The 19,823-nt window shown below is 38.9% G+C and overlaps 1 protein-coding gene across 1 annotated transcript in view; it reads left to right on the top strand.

Annotated features, from left to right (window-relative positions):
• DNAH5 (dynein, axonemal, heavy chain 5) overlaps positions 1-19,823 on the top strand; it is a 332,324-nt gene that overhangs the window by 225,396 nt on the left and 87,105 nt on the right. The window contains exons 57-60 of the mRNA XM_010858794.1: positions 10,620-10,851; positions 12,239-12,353; positions 12,818-12,994; positions 19,183-19,386. Of these exons, the coding sequence (XP_010857096.1) occupies positions 10,620-10,851; positions 12,239-12,353; positions 12,818-12,994; positions 19,183-19,386 (728 nt within the window). The remainder of the gene's footprint in view (positions 1-10,619; positions 10,852-12,238; positions 12,354-12,817; positions 12,995-19,182; positions 19,387-19,823) is intronic.

The raw sequence follows: 19,823 nt of genomic DNA, 5'->3' as shown, positions 1-19,823 counted from the left end.
ATCAAAGAGGAAAACGTTATCATCCATCCTCTGATGGTGTCTGGGCCTGAAAAAGGATTGTTCAACAGAGACTTTCATGATCGGAGCCCTTGCTGCTTCTGCTTCTGTTTAATCCTCCATCCTGTGGAACATGAATGCTTCTCTTATTCTGTAAATGCAATTGAACATGAAAGTTGTATAGGAGATGTTAGAGAGCATTCCTTCAGTTTATGGTTTTTTCAGCTTTTGGTGAGAAAATGTCTGTAGCTATTTTAAAAGATGGAGATAGTTAAGTCTTACCTCTGACCTATTGTATCAGGACTTCAGGAGAACCCTGAAGTCATTTTCAGACTTTTGGCCTGATTATTATGTCTTCATAATAATTAAGAAGAGGCTTATTTTCCAGTAAAACATGGCAGGTAGCCCTAATAGATAAAACAGTGAGAAGCAGGGTGAGGAAGGATTCTGAAGCCTCATCCTTTCATGGCCCTGTCACCTGCTTCAGCCATACCTCCCTCCCTAGCTCTGCGGTTCCCAGTGGGAGAATGACTGATTCACTGTCTCCCACTCATTATACATGGAAAACCGGGGACAGAGGGGCTGAAGGAATTATCAGAGGTGCGAGAAGCCAATAGCTATAGGCAATATTTATGTATAGTATGTATGTAGCGGTGGTGGTGGTTTAGTGGCTAAGTCATGTCCAACTCTTGTGAGCCCCTGGACTGTAGCCCACCAGGCTCCTCTGTCCATGGATTTCCCAGGCAAGAATACTGGAGTAGGGTGCCATTTCCTTCTCCAGGGGAGCTTCCCAACCCAGGGATCGAACCCGAGTCTCCTGCATTGCAGGTGGATTCTTTTACTGCTGACATTTTATTCTTAGCACTCTACTCTCAATACTAACGGTTTTCTGATCTGTGTCTTTTAAACATAGACTATTTTAATATGTTTGAAATACCGATGTACAGTGTTCCCTCTTATAAGATTTGAGAAAGCACCCATGATTTAAAAATTTTAAATCCTATTTAAATGTCAATACAACTAAGGATAAAACTTTAAAATTCTGTGAAGTAAGATATAAATGCAGAGCACAAAACCACAGTATTTAAGAGCTACATTCAAGTATACTGTGAAATATGATAATTGGTATGCAAGTGCTTTGTAGACTATCATGTAAGGTATTATTACTAATGATAAAAATAACAATTTCAGGTGACAAACACCATAATATACTATAATTAGGATGATGTCATTTAAATTATGAGCCCTTCCTAGCAAGTCTTTATTTCAGTTATCCCTTCTATTGCAAGACATAGGTGCTTCCTTTGTTAATTTCTCACAATCTGCCCCATTCTTTTAAATCTCTTTGCATCAACCTAAGCCAAGATTCCATGGAGGGCAGGGAAACTTTTTGTTTCTATGTCCTCAGCTCCTAACAAGTGTCCTGACTTTCAGGCATCATCTATTTGTTCATTTATTCAGAACCTGTTTATTGAGCTTCGCATGCCATTTATGGAGCCAGGCATATTGGAAGGCAAGGCAGACTCATTTCTTCCCTCCAGCTCTCTTCACTGGCAAGCTCATCCACAGCCTCCTGTGTAATAGACCCCATCAATTTTTTATCTCTGGTATCCTATGTCCTCTGGCTTGAAATCTGTGCACTCAACTGCTTGCTTGACACAGTCTCATTGATGTTTCCCAGGCTCCTTAAACCCAAAACGTCCAGAACTGAACTGGGCCTCTTCAGGTCGGTCTCTCTTAGGGAGTTGCACAGTTGTCCATGAAACTCGACAATCTGAGAGCTTTTTGTCTTTAACACCTTTTTTCAACTCTCAAGTCTGCTCCATCACTAAGTTATGCCAACTTTATCTGCTAAACATGGTGGATTCTATCCAACTCTTTCCCTTTCAGTGGCATCCTGGGCCAAGCTATCATTGTAACTCACCTGGAAAACTCAAATAGCTTTCTAATGATCTCTCCTCCTCTCTCACCTGTCTCTCATCCATCTCACATTGCAGAACAGTGATGAGAACAGTGGAAACAGTGTCAGACTTTATTTTTTTGGGCTCCAAAATCATTACAGATGGTTACTGCAGCCATGAAATTAAAAGATGCTTACTCCTTGGAAGAAAAGTTATGACCAACCTAGACAGCATATTCAAAAGCAGAGACATTACTTTGCCAACAAAGGTTCGTCTAGTCAAGGCTATGGTTTTTCCAGTGGTCATGTATGGATGTGAGAGTTGGACTGTGAAGAAGGCTGAGCACCGAAGAACTGATGCTTTTGAACTGTGGTGTTGGAGAAGACTCTTGAGAGTCTCTTAGACTGCAAGGAGATCCAACCAGTTCATTCTAAGGGAGACCAGTCCTGGGTGTTCTTTAGAAGGACTGATGCTAAAGCTGAAACTCCAATATTTTGGCCACCTCATGCTAAGAGTTGACTCATTGGAAAAGACTCTGATGCTGGGAGGGATTGGAGGCAGGAGAAAAAGGGGACGACAGAGGATGAGATGGCTGGATGGCATCACTGACTCGATGGACATGAGTTTGAGTGAACTCCGGGAGTTGGTGATGGACAGGGAGGCCTGGCGTGCTGCGATTCATGGGGTCACAAAGAGTCAGACACGACTGAGTGACTGAACTGAACTGATGAAAACATAAACTTGATCACATTGCTTTCTAGTTAAAACCTTCCACTGCCCTTAGGAAAAAGCACAGTCTCTAGCGTGGCCTTCGAGGCTGGGAAGAACTGGTTCTGTCTGCCTTCCCATCCTTACCTGAGGTCACTCTTTTCCTCCTGCTCTATTCTTCTTGATTCACGAATGTGGCCTTTTTCTTCCCACCCAATACCCTCTTTCTCCCATTCTCCCTGAGTGCTCCTCCCTTAAATGATGAAGATGATAATGATTATTTTGGGATAAGAACACTCACTGAATGTAAGATCTGTCCTCTTAGCAAGATCCTAACTGTACAGTACAACATGGTTAACTCTAGGCACAGTGGCACACAGGTGATCTGTAGGACTCAGTCATTTGTATAACTGAAACTTTGTACCTTTTGTCTAACACGTCCCCACTTCCCTCCCCTGGTCCCTGGCAGCCACCAGTCTACTCTCTGCTTCTATGGTTTGACTCTTTTAGGTTCCTTGTGTGAGTGACATCATGTAGTTTTTGTTCTTGTGGTCTGGCTTGTATATCACTCAGCATAATGCCTTCCAGGTTCACCCATGTTGTTGCACATGGCAGAATTTCCTTCTCTTTTTTTTAAAGGCTGAATAATATTCCATTGTATGTAAGTATCACATTTTTTTTATCCATTGATCCATGGATGGCACTTGAGCTGTTTCCATGTCTTGGCTATTGTGAATAATGCTACAGTGAACATGGAAGCACAGATGTCTGTTTAGGATCTTGATTTTAATTCCTGTGGATATATAACCAGAAGTGGGATTGTTGGATCATATGGTAGTTTTATTCTTAATTTTTATGAGAAATTTCCTGTTTTGCATAGTGGCTGTATCAATTTACATTCCCACCAATAGTGTACAAGGGTTCTCATCTCTCTACATCCTAACAAACACTTATCTTTTTTCTTCCTTTTTTTTCCTGATCATAGATACCTTAACAAGTATGAGGTTATATCTTATTGTGGTTTACTTCTAATTTTTATTTTTTATTGAAGTATAATTGATGTACAATGTTGTGTTAGTTTCAGGTGTACAACAAAGTGATTTGGTTGTATATAAAGGTATATATTATTTTTTAGATTCTTTTCACATGTGAGTTATTACAAAATATTGATTGTAATTCCCTGTGCCATACAGTAGGCCCTTGTTTATCTATGGTATATGTAGTAGTGTATTTAGTGAATGAGTGAACGATCGTCACTCAGTTGTGTCAAACTCTCTGCAACCCCATGGACTGTAGCCTGCCAGGCTCCTCTGTCCATGGAATTCTCCAGGCAAGAATACTGGAGTGGGTTGCCATTTTCTTCTCCAGGTGTATGTGTTATTGCCAAATTCCTAATTTTTCTTTCTCCACCACCTTTCCCCTCTGGTAACTATAAGTTTGTTTTTCTGTATGTTTGAGTCTATTTCTGCTTTGTAAATATGTTCATGTGTATAATTTTTTTTTTTTAGATTCCACGTATAAGTGCTAACATATGATATTTGTCTTTGTCTGACTTACTGCACTATCGTATTAATATTCTTGGCACCCTTGTTGAAAATCACATGACTGTATGTGTGTGGGTTTATTTCCAGGCTCTCTATTCTGTCCCATTGATCTACATGCCTGTATTTATCATGCTGTTTTAAGTTTTGTAGGTTGGTTATACATTTTGAAACAGGAAGTGATTCTGATTTGTTCTTGCTCAAAGTTGCTTTGGCTATTGGGAGTCTTCTGTGGTTCCATAAGAATTTTAGCATTAATTTTTCTATTTCTGTATAAAATGTCATTGGAATTTTGATAGTGATTTCATAAAATCTGTAAATTACTTTGGGTACTATAGACATTTTAACAGTATTAATCCTTCCAAGTTGTGAACATATAATGTGTTTCTATATATTTACATCTACTGTAATGTTTTCATTAGTGTTTTATAGTTCTCAGTACAAGTCTTTCACACTATTGGTGAAGTTTATTTTTAAGTATTTTATTTTCTGGTGCTATTATGAATGGTATTATTTTCTTATTTTTTTGGATAGTTTATTCTTATTGTTTAGAGTATTTTTCTAATTTAAAGATACTCAGAATAAGCCAAGTGTCCTCCTCTTTATCTCACACATACCATAAATACAAGATATTATAGTAATTATATTGCTTCTGAAAAAATGAAATTCTTTATATGCATGAATTTAAATGGACTGAATCTTTAGATGAAGCATTTAAAGAAAAATATGCTTTATCTTACACTATAAAATCCTTGGCCTTCCCACCATTTAGTAATCTCCATTTTGGCAAATCTTTGTTTTTAGCTTAATATTGAGTTGTTTTGAATTGTTTTTAGGTATTTCTACTATCTTTATTCTGGTGATATTGTGTTTTTCAATGAAAGTCAGTGATTCCAAAGTCATTACTAAATTCAGTTCATTCAGATTTCTCCAAGGTGAAGATAATTATTAATGTCCTACTGGGCTCTGTTTAAAATAAGCACATTGTTATTAAAATAGGCCATCCTTATTTGTAACTAACGTCTCAATAAAATCAATATGCTTATAAAGTCATATAAGCATATGTATGGCATATTTTTTTTCAAAGAAGGCTGTTTTAATTATGTATGTACACTGGCCTTTTTTCAAAAATATTACTTGATTTATTAATATAGTATGCAGGATTTCCGCCTTCTGAGTCAGACACCACTGCTTCGGAAACTGCTTGCAACTAACGATGGAGCATAAGCAGAAATGAGGCCACTGCACTCAGTAACCGCTCAGAAAGGAACACCAACTGCAGTAGTCCCCGCTGTTTCCCAGAACAATTAGCGTATTTTGTTTATGAAGCACGTTAGTCAGAAGGTACTTTTGAACTTTGAGCTCCAATAAAAAATGTTGTTTAACACTCTAAAGACTCTATATGGTTTTGTTGTATTTGAATTTCTAAATCAAGATGCTTTAGGCGTTAGAATTCATCATCTTTGGCTTTGAATTCAATGCTCCTGCCTGCAAGCAAACTTCTATAAGCCTCATTTTCCTTATCTGTAAAATATACATGGTGATATCCATCACTTAGGGATATTCTAAGGATTAATTGATAAAGTTTTGTGATTTAGGATCTGCCAGGATTAGATATCTTTTCCTTCTGAACGTAGCATTAATTATGTGTTTGGCTATAAGAGAAAACCAGAGCAGTAGTGGCTTAAGCAAGTTTTTAATTTTATTTTTGGCATAAACAAGGTTTTTATTTTATTTCTTTTTCCTGCTAACAAGGAAGTACAGAGATGTGCAGCCTAGACTACAACTGGGGACCTTGTGCTTAGCTTGCTGTCATCCTTAGGGTGAGGCTCCCGTTCTTGTAGGCACCAGAGGGCTGCTACATCTCAAGGCTTTGTGTCTGTTCGTGCAACATGAAGCTTTGTCTCTTAGTTGGGACAGGGTTCTTCCCCAGGGACTTTTGTCTGCATGTTTTTGGCCAAAACTGGGTCACCTCCAGCTACAAGAGAGTTTGGGGAATCAAAGACTTTTAGTTGGGTGGACTGCTACTCTGAGCAAATTTAGGATTCTTTTATTACTGAAAGAGAGGGGATGGCTACTGGATAGGCAACTCATGTGCCCTCCTTACTTTATTACTTGAGTTCTTTGAATCCAAATGAATTGGAAATTTGAAAATTTCCAGTTCAGGAAAATTCAGGGGCTGAGGCCAGTGTCCTCCCTTCTGTCCCACATACCCATCACCTGGTTCTACACCAAGTTACGTGAACAAACAATACCGGGATATAACCTCCACCAAGCTCAGACATCAGCCTAAAGATGGGTCCCCAGACTGGCCTTGGTACCTTGGTAATTGGACATTGAAGACAACAGAAGGATTTTCCATGCCCTTTTGTCTGAGTCTTAGCAGGCTTGGGTCACCCTAAGAGGAAGTGGTCCTTTTTTAACCTTTCCTGCATCAGAGATTGTGGGTCATACGGAAAAATGTACTTAGATTTTTTCTTTGATTTTTTGGATAGACACAAAGACAACTTGCTAAATAATGAAATAAGTCACCATTATTGATATTATGGGGATTCCCTGGTGGCTCAGTAGTAAGGTTTCTGCCTACCAATGCAGGAGACGTGGGTTCGATCCCTAGGTTGGGAAGATCCCCTGGAGTAGCAAATGGCAACCCACTCCAGTATTCTTGCCTGGGAAATCCATGGACAGAGAAACCTGGTGGGCTACAGTCCATGGAGTTGCAAAAGAGTTGGACCTGACTTAGTGATTAAACAATAACAACAGTTAATACTATCAGTTTGCATAAGAAGGATAAAAATTATTACATGGTAAATATTGGGTTGGCCAAAAAGTTCACTTGAATTTTTCCACAACATCTTATAGAAGAACTTTAATGAACTTTTCAGCCAAACCGATACAAGAAAGTTTTCAGAAAGTGGGGACATTCTTGAGAATATCCCATAATGCCAGATAAAAGACTTGGTATCATGCCTGGCACATAGTGAATAATGCTGCCGTTGGGGTTAAAACCTACGGTTTGTCATAGACAAGAATTGTTTGTACGTTTTCAATGACTAGACTTAAACTTCCTAAAGTTTAAGTTGTTCTTTATAGTGTTTGCTTAACTTATATGAAAAAATATAGCTTCCAAGTGTCTTAATATATTACCTTTCAGTGTATATGTTAAACTCTATTTATAACCCAATTGATAAACTGTTTCTATTATTTACATAGATGTAAATGGTCTCACAGTTATGGCATTAAGAACGTAATTTAGTGATCAATTACTCCCTGATAGCTCAGTTGGTAAAGAATCCTCCTGCAATGCAGGAAACCCTGATTCGATTCCAGGGTCAGGAAGAGCCTCTGGAGAAGGGATAGGCTACCTACTCCAGTATTCTTGGGCTGCCCTTGTGGCTCAGCTGGTAAAGAATCCACCTGAAATGTGGGAGACCTGGCTTCGATCCCTGGGTTGGGAAGATCCCCTGGAGAAGGGAAAGGCTACCCATTCCAGTATTCTGGCCTGGAGAATTCCATGAACTGTATAGTCCATGGGGTTGCAAAGAGTTGGACATGACTGAGTGACTTTCATTAATATTGAGAAGATACCATTGTTCATTTCTCTGCTAAGCATCACCTGATAGGTTTGTTCACTTGATTCCTTCTCTTTTCTTCCCTCCTTACTGCCTGTATTTCTATTTATAATTCTTATGTACATCATTCAATAGTAGTAGCACTTCTAAAGGAAATCCATAGACCATTTTTCCTAGGATGAATAAAGATGTTTATGATAAACTTTAACTGTGTTATGTATAAGCCTTGTAAATTCCTTGGGATTGAGACCAAGGTTCATAGTGGTAGGTGTTCAGCACACATGCTATGTCTTTGTGATGATGGATTCACTCTGACTTGACGGCCAGGTCTTATAATAAGAAATGCTGTTTTAGGATTGGTCCCATGTTTGGCACTGTTGGGAGGATAAAGGTCTACAACAGCAGATTTTTACTCATACATTTTTAAAGGATACCATAAATTAAAATTGACTACAGATGGCCAGGTGCCACATTTAAGAATAAGATGGCCAGGGCATAAAAAAATTTAGTGCTGAACATTCTACATTACAAATGCAGTCACAGCCTGGGGGAATTAAGGTTATGGCAGTTTCTGAGCAAAAAAAAAAAAAATAAATGGGGTTGTTAAATATGAGTACCAGGTGGCACTGATTTCTGAGTTATTTGTACCACTTTCATCCTTATGTAAACCATAAAATAGGCTGGCTGCTGACCAGAACCTGCAGCTGTGTAGAGGAGACGTCTTTGTACACATACCAGAAAACAAAGACTTATGATAGGCTAAAGTCTATTATGGTTTTGTACATGAAAGAAAAAATAAAATTGTTGATGTCATAGGCCTGGGGCCAAAAATGTTGACATATATCTACCTAGCTAGGGCTATAAACAGGGCATGTGTTCCTAAGAACTGTATTAAGTTTTTTAAAATAGCCAGTTAACTAAATTTTTTTTTCTTGGGATATAGTTGATTTACAATGCTGTGTTTGTTTCTGTTGTACAGCAAGGTGAATCAGTTATATGTAAACATATATCCACCTTTTTTTAGATTCTCATCCCATATAAGTCATTATAGAATACTGAACAGAGTTCTCTGTGCTTCTTAGTAGGTTCTTATAAATTATCTCTTCAGAAATGGTAAGGACCTAACAGAAGCAGAAGATATTAAGAAGAGATGGCAAGAATACACAGAAGAACTACACAAAAAAATCTTCATGACCCAGATAATCACGATGGTGTGATCACTCACCTAGAGCCAGACACCCTGGAATGGGAAGTCAAGTGGGCCTTAGGAAGCATCACTACAAACAAAGCTAGTAGAGGTGATGGAATTCCAGTTGAGCTATTCCAAATCCTAAAAAAATGATTCTGTGAAAGTGTTGCATTGAATATGCCAGCAAATTGGGAAAACTCAGCAATGGCCACAGGACTGGAAAAGGTCAGTTTTCATTCCAATCCCAAAGAAAGGCAAGGCCAAAGAATGCTCAAACTACCGCACAATTGCACTCATCTCATACGCTAGTAAAGTAATGCTCAAAATTCTCCAAGCCTGGCTTCAGCAATATGTGAACCGTAAACTTCCAGATGTTCAAACTGGTTTTCGAAAAGGCAGAGGAACCAGAGATCAAACTGGCAACATCCACTGGATCATCAAAAAAGCAAGAGAGTTTCAGAAAAACATCTATTTCTGCTTTATTGACTATGCCAAAGCCTTTGTGTGGATCACAATAAACTGTGGAAAATTCTGAAAGAGATGGGAATACCAGACCACCTGACCTGCCTCTTGAGAAATTTGTATGCAGGTCAGGAAGCAACAGTTAGAACTGGACACGGAACAACAGACTGGTTCCAAATAGGAAAAGGAGTACGTCAAGGCTGTATGTTGTCACCCTGCTTATTTAATTTATATGCAGAGTACATCATGAGAAACACTGGGCTGGATGAAGCACAAGCTGGAATCAAGATTGCCAGGAGAAATATCAATAACCTCAGATATGCAGATGACACCACCCTTATGGCAGAAAGTGAAGAAGAATTAAAGAGCCTCTTGATGAAAGTGAAAGAGAAGAGTGAAAAAGTTGGCTTGAAGCTCAACATTCAGAAAACTAGATCATGGCATCTGGTCCCATCACTTCATGGCAAATAGATGGGGAAACAGTGGAAACAGTGGCTGGCTTTGTTTTTTTGAAATCACTGCAGATGGTGACTGCAGCCATGAAATTAAAAGACACTTACTCCTTGGAAGGAAAGTTATGACCAACCTAGACAGCATATTAAAAAGCAAAGACATTACTTTGTCAACAAAGGTCCGTCTATTCAAGGCTATGGTTTTTCCAGTGGTCATGTATGGATGTGAGAGTTGCACTTGAGCACCAAAGAATTGATGCTTTTGAACTGTGGTGTTGGAGAAGACTCTTGTGAGTCCCTTGGATGGCAAGGAAATCCAACCAGTCCGTCATAAAGGAGATCACTCCTGGGTGTTCGTTGGAAGGACTGATGTTGAAGCTGAAACTCCAGTACTTTGGCAACCTGATGTGAAGAGCTGACTTTTTTGAAAAGACCCTGATGCTGGGAAAGATTGAGGGCAGGAGGAGAAGGGATGACAGAGGATGAGATGGTTGGATGGCATCACCGACTCAATGGACATGGGTTTGGGTGGACTCTGGGAGCTGGTGATGGACAGGGAGGCCTGGCATGCTGCAGTTCACAGGGTTACAAAGAGTCGGACATGACTGAGCGACTGAACTGAACTGAACTGAACTACATAGTAATATGTGTATGTCAATCCCGGCCTCCCAATTCACTCTTCCCTCTTTCCTCCCTGGTAACTGTAAACTTATTTTTTACATCTGTGACTCAAGGCACTTAACTTTTAAAATGATCATTCGCTTTCATATTTCACATACTGTCTTTATTCTTTCTAGTGTCTGAACACTTCCTCTCTGCCTATGATATTGACTGCAGTTTGGAAACCAAGAAGGAAGTCGTTCAGTGCATGGGCTCCTTCCAGGATGGAGTAGCTGAAAAGTGTGTTGATTATTTCCAGAGATTCCGACGTTCTACCCATGTGACGCCCAAATCGTACCTTTCCTTTATTCAGGGCTATAAGTTCATATATGGAGAGAAGCATGTCGAGGTTCAAACTCTGGCCAACAGGTAAGTGTGAGGGTAGAATATGAAGTTATTGTAAAGCAGTGGCTCTCAACTAGGGGCAAATGTGCTCCAAGGAGACATTTTGCAATGACTGGAGACATTTTTGTTTGTTAGAACTAGGGAGGGGGTATGGTGGGTGGTCAAGAGGTATTGCTGGGATCAAGAGTCAGAGGTCAGGGATGTGCTAAATATCCTCACAGTGCACAGGACAATCCTCATCACATACAGTTTTGTTGTTGCAACTCCCTGGACTGTAGACTGCCAGGTTCCTCTGTCCATGGGATTTCCCAGGCAAGAAGATTGGACTGGGTTGCCATTTCTTCCTCCAGGAGATCTTCCTGACCGAGGAACTAAACTTGCATCTCCTGTATTGGCATGCAGATTCTTTAGCAATGAGCCACCTGGGAAGTCCTTGTGAGATTTATCCAGCCTCAAAAACCAATAGTGCTGAGGTTGAGAAACCTTCCTTTCAAGTTTGTTCAAAGGATCATTCCATGGTTGCTAGTGGCTTTATTCTTGCCCAATAAGACTAAATATTGCCAAGTTTTCTTGCAGCCTACCACTTTCTACAGTATTGGATGATAATAATAGAAACCTTGAGCTTGGAAAAAAGCTGAGAATACAGACATCCCCTCCCACCTCCTCTCATCCCTTTCTTCCCACACGTTCTGAGTGTCTGGGATAGGAGAGTCTGCTTGGTATGTGTGTTCTCTGCACAGCAAATACCTCACTTCACTGAAATTTGTTCCCAACTTCCCAGCTCTACTTTGCTCTTTTATGAACACTTATCTCTTCTGCCTGAATACAACCAAGAAGCAGCCAAGGTTGCTACCTAAGGGACCCCTGGGTGAGTGAGTGGACTAAATGACTCTAAGAACTCCTGTCTTTAAGATCGCATTATTTTAGAGTCAAACAGGCAGCTGGTCCCTTCACGAGGCAGTTTGATAGCTTTAAATTTGTTTATTTTCTTGATCCCAAATCTTCCTTCTTTTAATGTCATTGATCTCGTTAGAAAAAAAGAAGTTATTTATTTCCTTTCCTCCATGATAGGGTTTCAAGACATTGAAGTCTCTTGTCATTTAGCTAAAGTTCATTAAGCATGTTTCTTGCATGAGACAGATTCTTGACACTGTTATTCCTCATGTCATTCAGTGTTCTTAGCAGACTCACTCTTTTCACACTTAGTCTGTGAAGAACCGACATGTGACTTTAGTCTGGAATCAAGCCTAGACATTTACTCTTTTTGTCAAGCCCTCTTGGTTTTGCTATTGTATATACAGTATTCTTCAAATATGACCATTACTGTCTATATCAGTAGACCAGTACTTAGAAAATGTGGCCAAGAACCACACATGTTAACACTTCCCTCGCCTTGGATTTTTAATCTCAGAATGAATACTGGGTTGGAAAAGCTAAAAGAAGCTTCGGAGTCTGTTGCAGCTCTGAGCAGAGAACTGGAAGTGAAAGAAAAGGAGCTCCAAGTGGCCAATGATAAAGCCGACATGGTGGGTAGACATTGACACATGGACCATATTCGTTTTGAATTCCCAATTCATAAATGTTAATACTGTATGCTTCTTCTCTAAGTAGTAACCATGGAAGTGCAAATTTTTTATTTCCATTATAATACCATATATACACCAGGGATGCTATGAATGAAATAGGTAACTAATGAGAACCTACTGTATAGCACAGGAAACTCAGTGCTCTGTGATGACCTAGATGGGAAAGAAATCCAACAAAGCCGGGATGTATGTATACATACGGCTGATTCACTTTGCTGTACAGGAGAAACTAATGCAACATTGTAAAGCAACTATACTCCAATAAAATTTTAAAAAGTACCATACTCTTAATTCTGTGTATGAAAAATTGTGTAAGTGGACAAAATTGACAAATCCAGGCAAAAATGTGCATTTTGAGCTGGGTGATTTTTGATGTACTTTTTTTTGGTTTTATATTGAATTAGGTCTTAAAAGAAGTGACAATGAAAGCACAGGCTGCTGAAAAGGTCAAAGCTGAGGTCCAGAAGGTGAAGGACAAAGCCCAGGCCATTGTCGACAGCATCTCTAAAGATAAAGCCATTGCTGAGGAAAAACTGGAAGCAGCAAAGCCAGCATTAGAAGAAGCAGAAGCAGCCTTGCAGGTACATCTTTGTGATATAACAGATGTCATCTTCTAGGGCCTCGGAGGAAGATTAGGCAGAAAAGATGAATAACAACGGAGAAATGTTCTACTGCTTCAGACCAAAGCTCTCTTCACTGGAATGATTTCAAGTGGTATTTTCTGCTTGGAGATGTTATTTGCTTTTTTTAGATATTGCAGGTGGCACTTCACATATTATCTTCTCACTCACAAGTGATGGGCAGTGCCATATAATAGGGGTCTGGGTGCCAGCTTCTCATTTCAACTCTGTTACTAATAAGCTGTGTGACGTTGGAAAAGTCACACAAAATTCCTGAAATAGTTTTGTCACTCATTCATTGAGGATGTTAAAGTAGGTTAGTAAGATACAGCTTTCTTTGAGTGTACATATAAATTATCCAAACAAAGGACTGCTGATCTAGTGCTACGCATTAAGGTCAGGCTTTGATCAGGCTTCCAACACAATGCAATATGTGGCAATATCATAAATGATGAAATTAGAAATGAGGTTGGATTCTGGGAAAATATGTTGACTCTAGTGAAGTAGGCTATGTCTTCAAGGGCTGGCCCTTTTTGAGACTGGTCTAGTTTGAGATGTTTTGGATTCAAGTCATTGTTTTTACTGTTTCATCCCTGGTGGTCCAGTGGTTAACATTCTGGTCCAGTGGTTAACTTTCTGCACTTCCAATGCAGTGGGTGCGGTTCAATCCCTGGTTGGGAATAAAATCCTTAGTCTACTCATCTATTGTCTTATGTTATTGACTCTTGGCTTAGAAAGTGGCTGGAGAAATGGAACACTGCTGACCTGTCCATTGCTAATTCAAGTTATATAACCTCAATTGAACTTGCATCATAATGTGATGTAGTTATTATTTTTTGCTACCTATCTTATTTTCACACTTCCTGAAACACTTACAAATTTTTTTGATCCACGTGAAGTCTTTAAGCTTTCTGTCAGTATACAATGTATTGTATAAGATAATTTTTACTCTAGAGGCAGTGAAGATGTTGCCTTCTTTTCTTTTCTTTCCAAAGTTTCACACCGTTCTTACAGGTGATGTATCTTTCCTTACTGTTTCTTCATTCCTTCTTGCACTGGCTAAGCTGTCCTCCTTAATCCATGAAGTCTTCCAGGGTCCTTAGCCTTTCAGATTGGTGGATACCTCATCTTCCCCAGTCCCACTTTTAAAAGACCAATTTATGAAGTTGTGATTGATATATAAAAAGCCGTACATATTTAATATGTATAGCTTTGTGAGTTTGGGATGAGTGCACACCTATGAAAACATCACCACCTTCAAGGCCACAGACACATCCATCAACTCTCAAAGTTTCCACCTGCTCACTTTATTATTGTTTTTTTTCTTTAAAATTTGTATTTATTTATTTTTATTGGAGTGTAGTTGCTTTACAATTTGTGTTAGTTTCAATTTTACAGTAAAATGAATCAGCCATACACTTACATATACACCTCCCCCTTTTGGACCTCCTTCCCATTTAGGTCACCACGGAGCATTAAGCAGAGCTCCCTGTGCTGTACAGTAGGTTCTCACCAGTTATCTATGTATCAATAGTATATGTGTCAGTCCTAATCTCTCAATTCCTCCCACCCTTCCTTTCCCCCTTGGTATCCATATATTTGTTCCCTAGCTCTGTGTCTCTATTTCTGCTTTGCACATAAGATCACCTGTACCATTTTTTTAGATTCCACATATATGCATTAATATATGATCTTTGTGTTTCTTTTTCTGACTTACCTCGTATATGACTCACTCGTATATGACACTCCCTAGGTCCATTCGCATCTCTACAAATGACCTGGTGTCATTCCTTTTTATGGCTGAGTAGTATTCCACTGTATATGTGTACCATATCTTCTTTATCCATTTCTCTGTTGATAGACATTTAGGTAGCTCCCATGTCCTGCCTACTGCAAATAGTACTGTTATGAACGTTGAAGTGCATGTATCTTTTTGATTATGATTTTCTCTGGCTTTGTGCCTAGTAGTGGGGTTACTGGATCATAGGGTAAGTCTGTTTTTCTTATTGGTATTTTGTTTGATAAGAACACAACTTAAGATCTACCCATTAACAAATTTCAAGTATATAATAAAGTATTGGTAACTGTGGGCACTGTGCTGTAGAGTAGATCTCTAGAATTTATCTTGCATAACTAAAACTTTCTACCCTTTGACCATCACCTTCCATTTCCTTCTTCCTTCAGCCCCTGGCAACACCATTCTACTCTCTGCTTCTATGAGTTTATCTGGGATTCCACATATAAATGAGATCATGCAGCATTTTTCTTTCATGTTTAGCTTATCTCCCTTGACAAAATATATTCCAGGTCCATCCATACTGTTGCAAATGGCAGAATTTCCATTATTGAAGCCTGAATAATATTCCACTGGATGTAAATACCACATTTTCTTTATCCATTCATCCATCAATGGAGATTTACATTGCTTCCATGTCTTGGCCATTGTGAATAATACTGCAGCAAACATAAGGGTGCAGATATCTCTTTAAGATCCTGAACATATCCTCCCCCTGCCCATTTTAAGACACTCTGGCTCCACTGAGCGTCTTTGATCAATAGAGAGAAGACAAGGACAGTGTAAAGAAACTTCTAAACCTTTATTAGACTTGTGATACTAACAGCACGATAGGAACAGAGCTTGTGGCATCTCAGTTCTTACATCTCAGTCTACATTTTCATAAGATTTCAAAAGCCTGACATGTTTTTTAATATTATAAAATATTTTCCAGTATCCTCCTAATTTAGTACTCTCTACCACTATAATATTCAGCAACACCATCAATACAGAAATGTCTGGGAATAGGGGCAAGGTGATTGGGGTATGTAGGGGAACTTTTCAATAATTTCCTTCATTGGTTCTGTCTTCATTTTATTGCCTCCTTGTAAGTTTTGAAATCTGGTACTACCAATTCATACTAAGAAAATTCCAGGTACATTCAAACTCTGTCTTGGCATCAGCCATGTAAACCTACAAAACAAATAAAGAACAGCAAAGAATGTGTCAATTCTTATCCCAATGCTAATCTGACCTGACTGCTTTGTATAATTATATACACACACACACACACACACACACATACACACACACATATGTAGTAGTCATATTTCTTTGCCTGTAGAAGAAAGAGGAATCTAATATTTAGCTGAAATAGGTTGAACTTCAGCCTACCCCCACCCCCAATTCATTTTACATGGATCCCCAACATAATTGAGTCCAAGTATGTTTGAGATTTCCCCCTTTTAAAGCTAAAGGGAAAATAAACAGATAGGACCTAATCAAACTTATAAGCCTTTGCATAGCAAAGGAAACCATAAACAAAATGAAAAGACAGCCCACAGACAGTGAGAAAATATTTGCAAATGATGAGACCAATAAAGGGTTAATTTCCAAAATATACAAACAACTCATATAACTCAATTAAAAAAAAAAAAAAAAACAACCAAAAAGTGAGCACAAGATCTAAATAGACATTTCTCCAAAGAAGACATACAAATGGCCAACAGACACATGGAAAGATGCTCAACATTACTAATTATTAGAGAAATTAAATCAAAACTGCAATGAGATATCACTTCACACCAGTCAGAATGGCCATCAGCAAAAAGTCTTACAAATAATAAATGCTGGAGAGGGTGTGGGAAAAAAGGAGCCCTCCCACGCTGTCAGTGAAAATGTAAACTGGTACAGCTTCTATGGAAAACAATGTGAAGGTCCCTTAGGCATTAACAACAGAGCTACCATGTGGTCCCGCAGTCTCACTTCTGGGCATATATCCAGAGAAAACTAACATTTGAAAGGATACATGCATCTCAGTTTTCACTGAAGCACTATTTACAATAGCCAAGACATGGGAGCGACCTAAATGTCCATCAACAGATAAGTGGATAAAAAAGATGTGGTACATATATACAGTGGAACATTTCTCAGCCATGAAAAAAAGAAATATGTTATTTGCAGCAACATGGATGGACCTCCCTAGAGATTATCATATTAAGCGAAGTAAGTTGTAAGGAGAAAGGCAAATACCGTATGGTATCACTTATATATGGATACAAAGGAACTCATCTATGAAGCAGAAATAGACACAGAGAACAGACTTGTGGTTGCTAAAATGCTGGGGGAAGGGTTGGATTGAGAGTTTAGGGTTAGAAGATGCAAACTATTGTGTGTGTGTGTGTATATATATATATATATATATGTGAATCACTATACACCTGAAACTAATACATTGTAAATCAACTATATTTTGATAAAATAAATTTTAAAACAAACAAACATGCTTGGGGCTGGTGCACTGGGACGACCCAGAGGGATGGTACAGGGAGGGAGGAGGGAGGAGGGTTCAGGATGGGGAACACGTGTATACCTGTGGCAGATTCATGTTGATATATGACAAAACCAATACAATATTGTAAAGTTAAAAAATAAAATTAGGATGGGGAACACATGTATACTAATTAAATAATTTTCTATTAAAGAAAAAAAAAGAAATAGGTAAATTGCTTATGAAATAAATCCTGTTTCAAAAAAGTAAAAAAAAAAAAGAAAAATAAAATTAAAAAACAAACAAAAAGCTAAAGTTAAATAAGCATGCCAGACCCTTTTATATCCACTTTAATTTGATGCTGCTTTCCCTATTGGCAGCTATTATGTTTCTCTCCTTTCTCTTTTATAGCCAAATATCTCAAATGAAGGTCTGTCTGCTATTTCCAGTTTTTTTTTTTTTTAACCTCAAATTCTCCTTCACTTCCAGCTGTCTAGAATTCACAAATGCTAGTGTACTGAAACAGTCCTTTTCAAAGTAGATAGTTACCTTTCTAATTACCAGGTTCAGTGGTTTTCTTTTCTTCTTATTTTCCCCAAAATTCTCAGAGAAAAGATCATTAGCTTTGATATGAAGTTCATGGGGTACCTTCCTTTGACAGGAGGGTTGCAAATGGAAATCAGATGAAAGGTCTCCAAGGCCTAGAAGGAATGAAGGTGCAGTTTGTCCTAGAAATAGGACAGTATCAGATGCTTATTTTTGTGTTTCCAATGCTTATTCCATTGATAGAACTGATAGAACACTTATTATCGACCACAACACGTCTATGTGACTGTTAAGTACTTTACTGTATAAGAACCTTTGTATGGAACAGAACTTTTCTAAGAGCTTAGTGAAATTCCTGTTGCTCATGTTCCATCATCTAAAGGTCAGTTTCCAGCTAAGAAACCTCTAATTATGCAACTGGCAGCCCTGCGGCTACCCGCTGATGTCGGTCCAAGGTGACGAGCTGTAAGAGAGTCAGATTCTTGACCTACATAACTAATGAGTAAAAAGAGCAGTGCAAGTCCTGGAGTTTCCCTGGTTGAGAATCGCTGGAATCTACTGTAGAGCTGATGATTCTTTTCCTTTCAGATCTGCTTCCTTTTCTGACACTAAGTGGCTGTTACAATTTTAGAGAAGTCACGGCTCCTTATCAGAGGGGGGAAATGTCTCTCACTGTGTCTCCTCTGGCTGTCACTTTGCATTGTAAAAATTTGAACTTGTTGGGGATGTGTGTTTCTTTGGGATTAAATATGCTTCTAGCCCTCATGACTGCATCAAACTTAAAAATGCTTGCGCTCCTCTGTTGAAGTACAGTAAGTCCCCTACATATATATGAATGTTTTAAGTTGTGAACTTTCAAAGATGCGAATGTGGATTCTATCAGTGTCAGGCATGAGTGAAACCCCGACTTGCCCTCCGTCTCCTATTGCTGACAATCCTTCAGCTCTACCATCTCCCACCCCTTCTCCCTCCTCTAGTCAGTGACACTTCTTGCCTATTCACTCTATGCCAGCCCCTGTGTGCCAGCTGCTGTCCTGTTACTACTGTACCTTTCAAGGTACTGTGCACTGCAGGATTAAAAGTGTTTTGTATCTGTTCGCTTTTTATGTATTATTTGTGGGAAAAGTATTATAAACCTATTACAGTACAGTACTATGTCACTGACCGGGTACCCAGGCTAACTTTGTTGGACTTACAAACAAATTGGACTTACAGATGTGCTCACAGAATGGAACTTGCTCATAGGTAGGGGACTTCCTATAGCAGTCTTTGGAGAGTAAATGTTTGTTACCACTTTTCCTGTCTCAAGACTGGATGATAACCTCCTCTCCTCCCCAGACCATCAAGCCTTCCGACATTGCTACTGTCCGCACGCTAGGCCGACCCCCTCATCTCATCATGAGGATCATGGATTGTGTGCTGCTGCTGTTTCAGAGGAAAGTCAATGCAGTGAAAATTGATCTGGAGAAAAGCTGCACAGTTCCTTCCTGGCAGGAATCTTTAAAACTGATGACAGCAGGGAACTTTCTACAGAATTTGCAGGTTGGTAGTTCAGTAATGATGGGCTAAGAGGGGACTCAGATTTCATTGGAGTGTCTGGATCCTTTAACAGAAAATGAATTTGCATGCATATTTTTTAACTTACTGTTTTTCATCTTTATTGGGGTATAACTGATAAATAAAAATGTATTATAATGAAGATGTATGACTTGATGTTTTGATGTTTGTATTGATACATTGTGAAATGCTTTCACCATAGTCCATCCATTTGTTGTTGTTCAGTCACTCAGTCATGTCTGACTCTTTGTGACCTCATGGACTGCAGCACACCAGGTTTCCCTGTCCTTCACTATCTCCTGGAGTTGCTCAGACTCATGACCATTGAGTTGATGATGCCATTCAACTATCTCATCCTCTGGGTTTAATCCATCCATTAAATCCAATAAATATCTAATTAAATATCTATCACCTCACATAGT

This window comes from Bison bison, unplaced genomic scaffold (genome assembly GCF_000754665.1).
Source record: "Bison bison bison isolate TAMUID 2011002044 unplaced genomic scaffold, Bison_UMD1.0 scf7180017864440, whole genome shotgun sequence".
NCBI lineage: Eukaryota > Metazoa > Chordata > Mammalia > Artiodactyla > Bovidae > Bison > Bison bison.
This window is presented reverse-complemented; position numbering and strand designations above follow the sequence as displayed.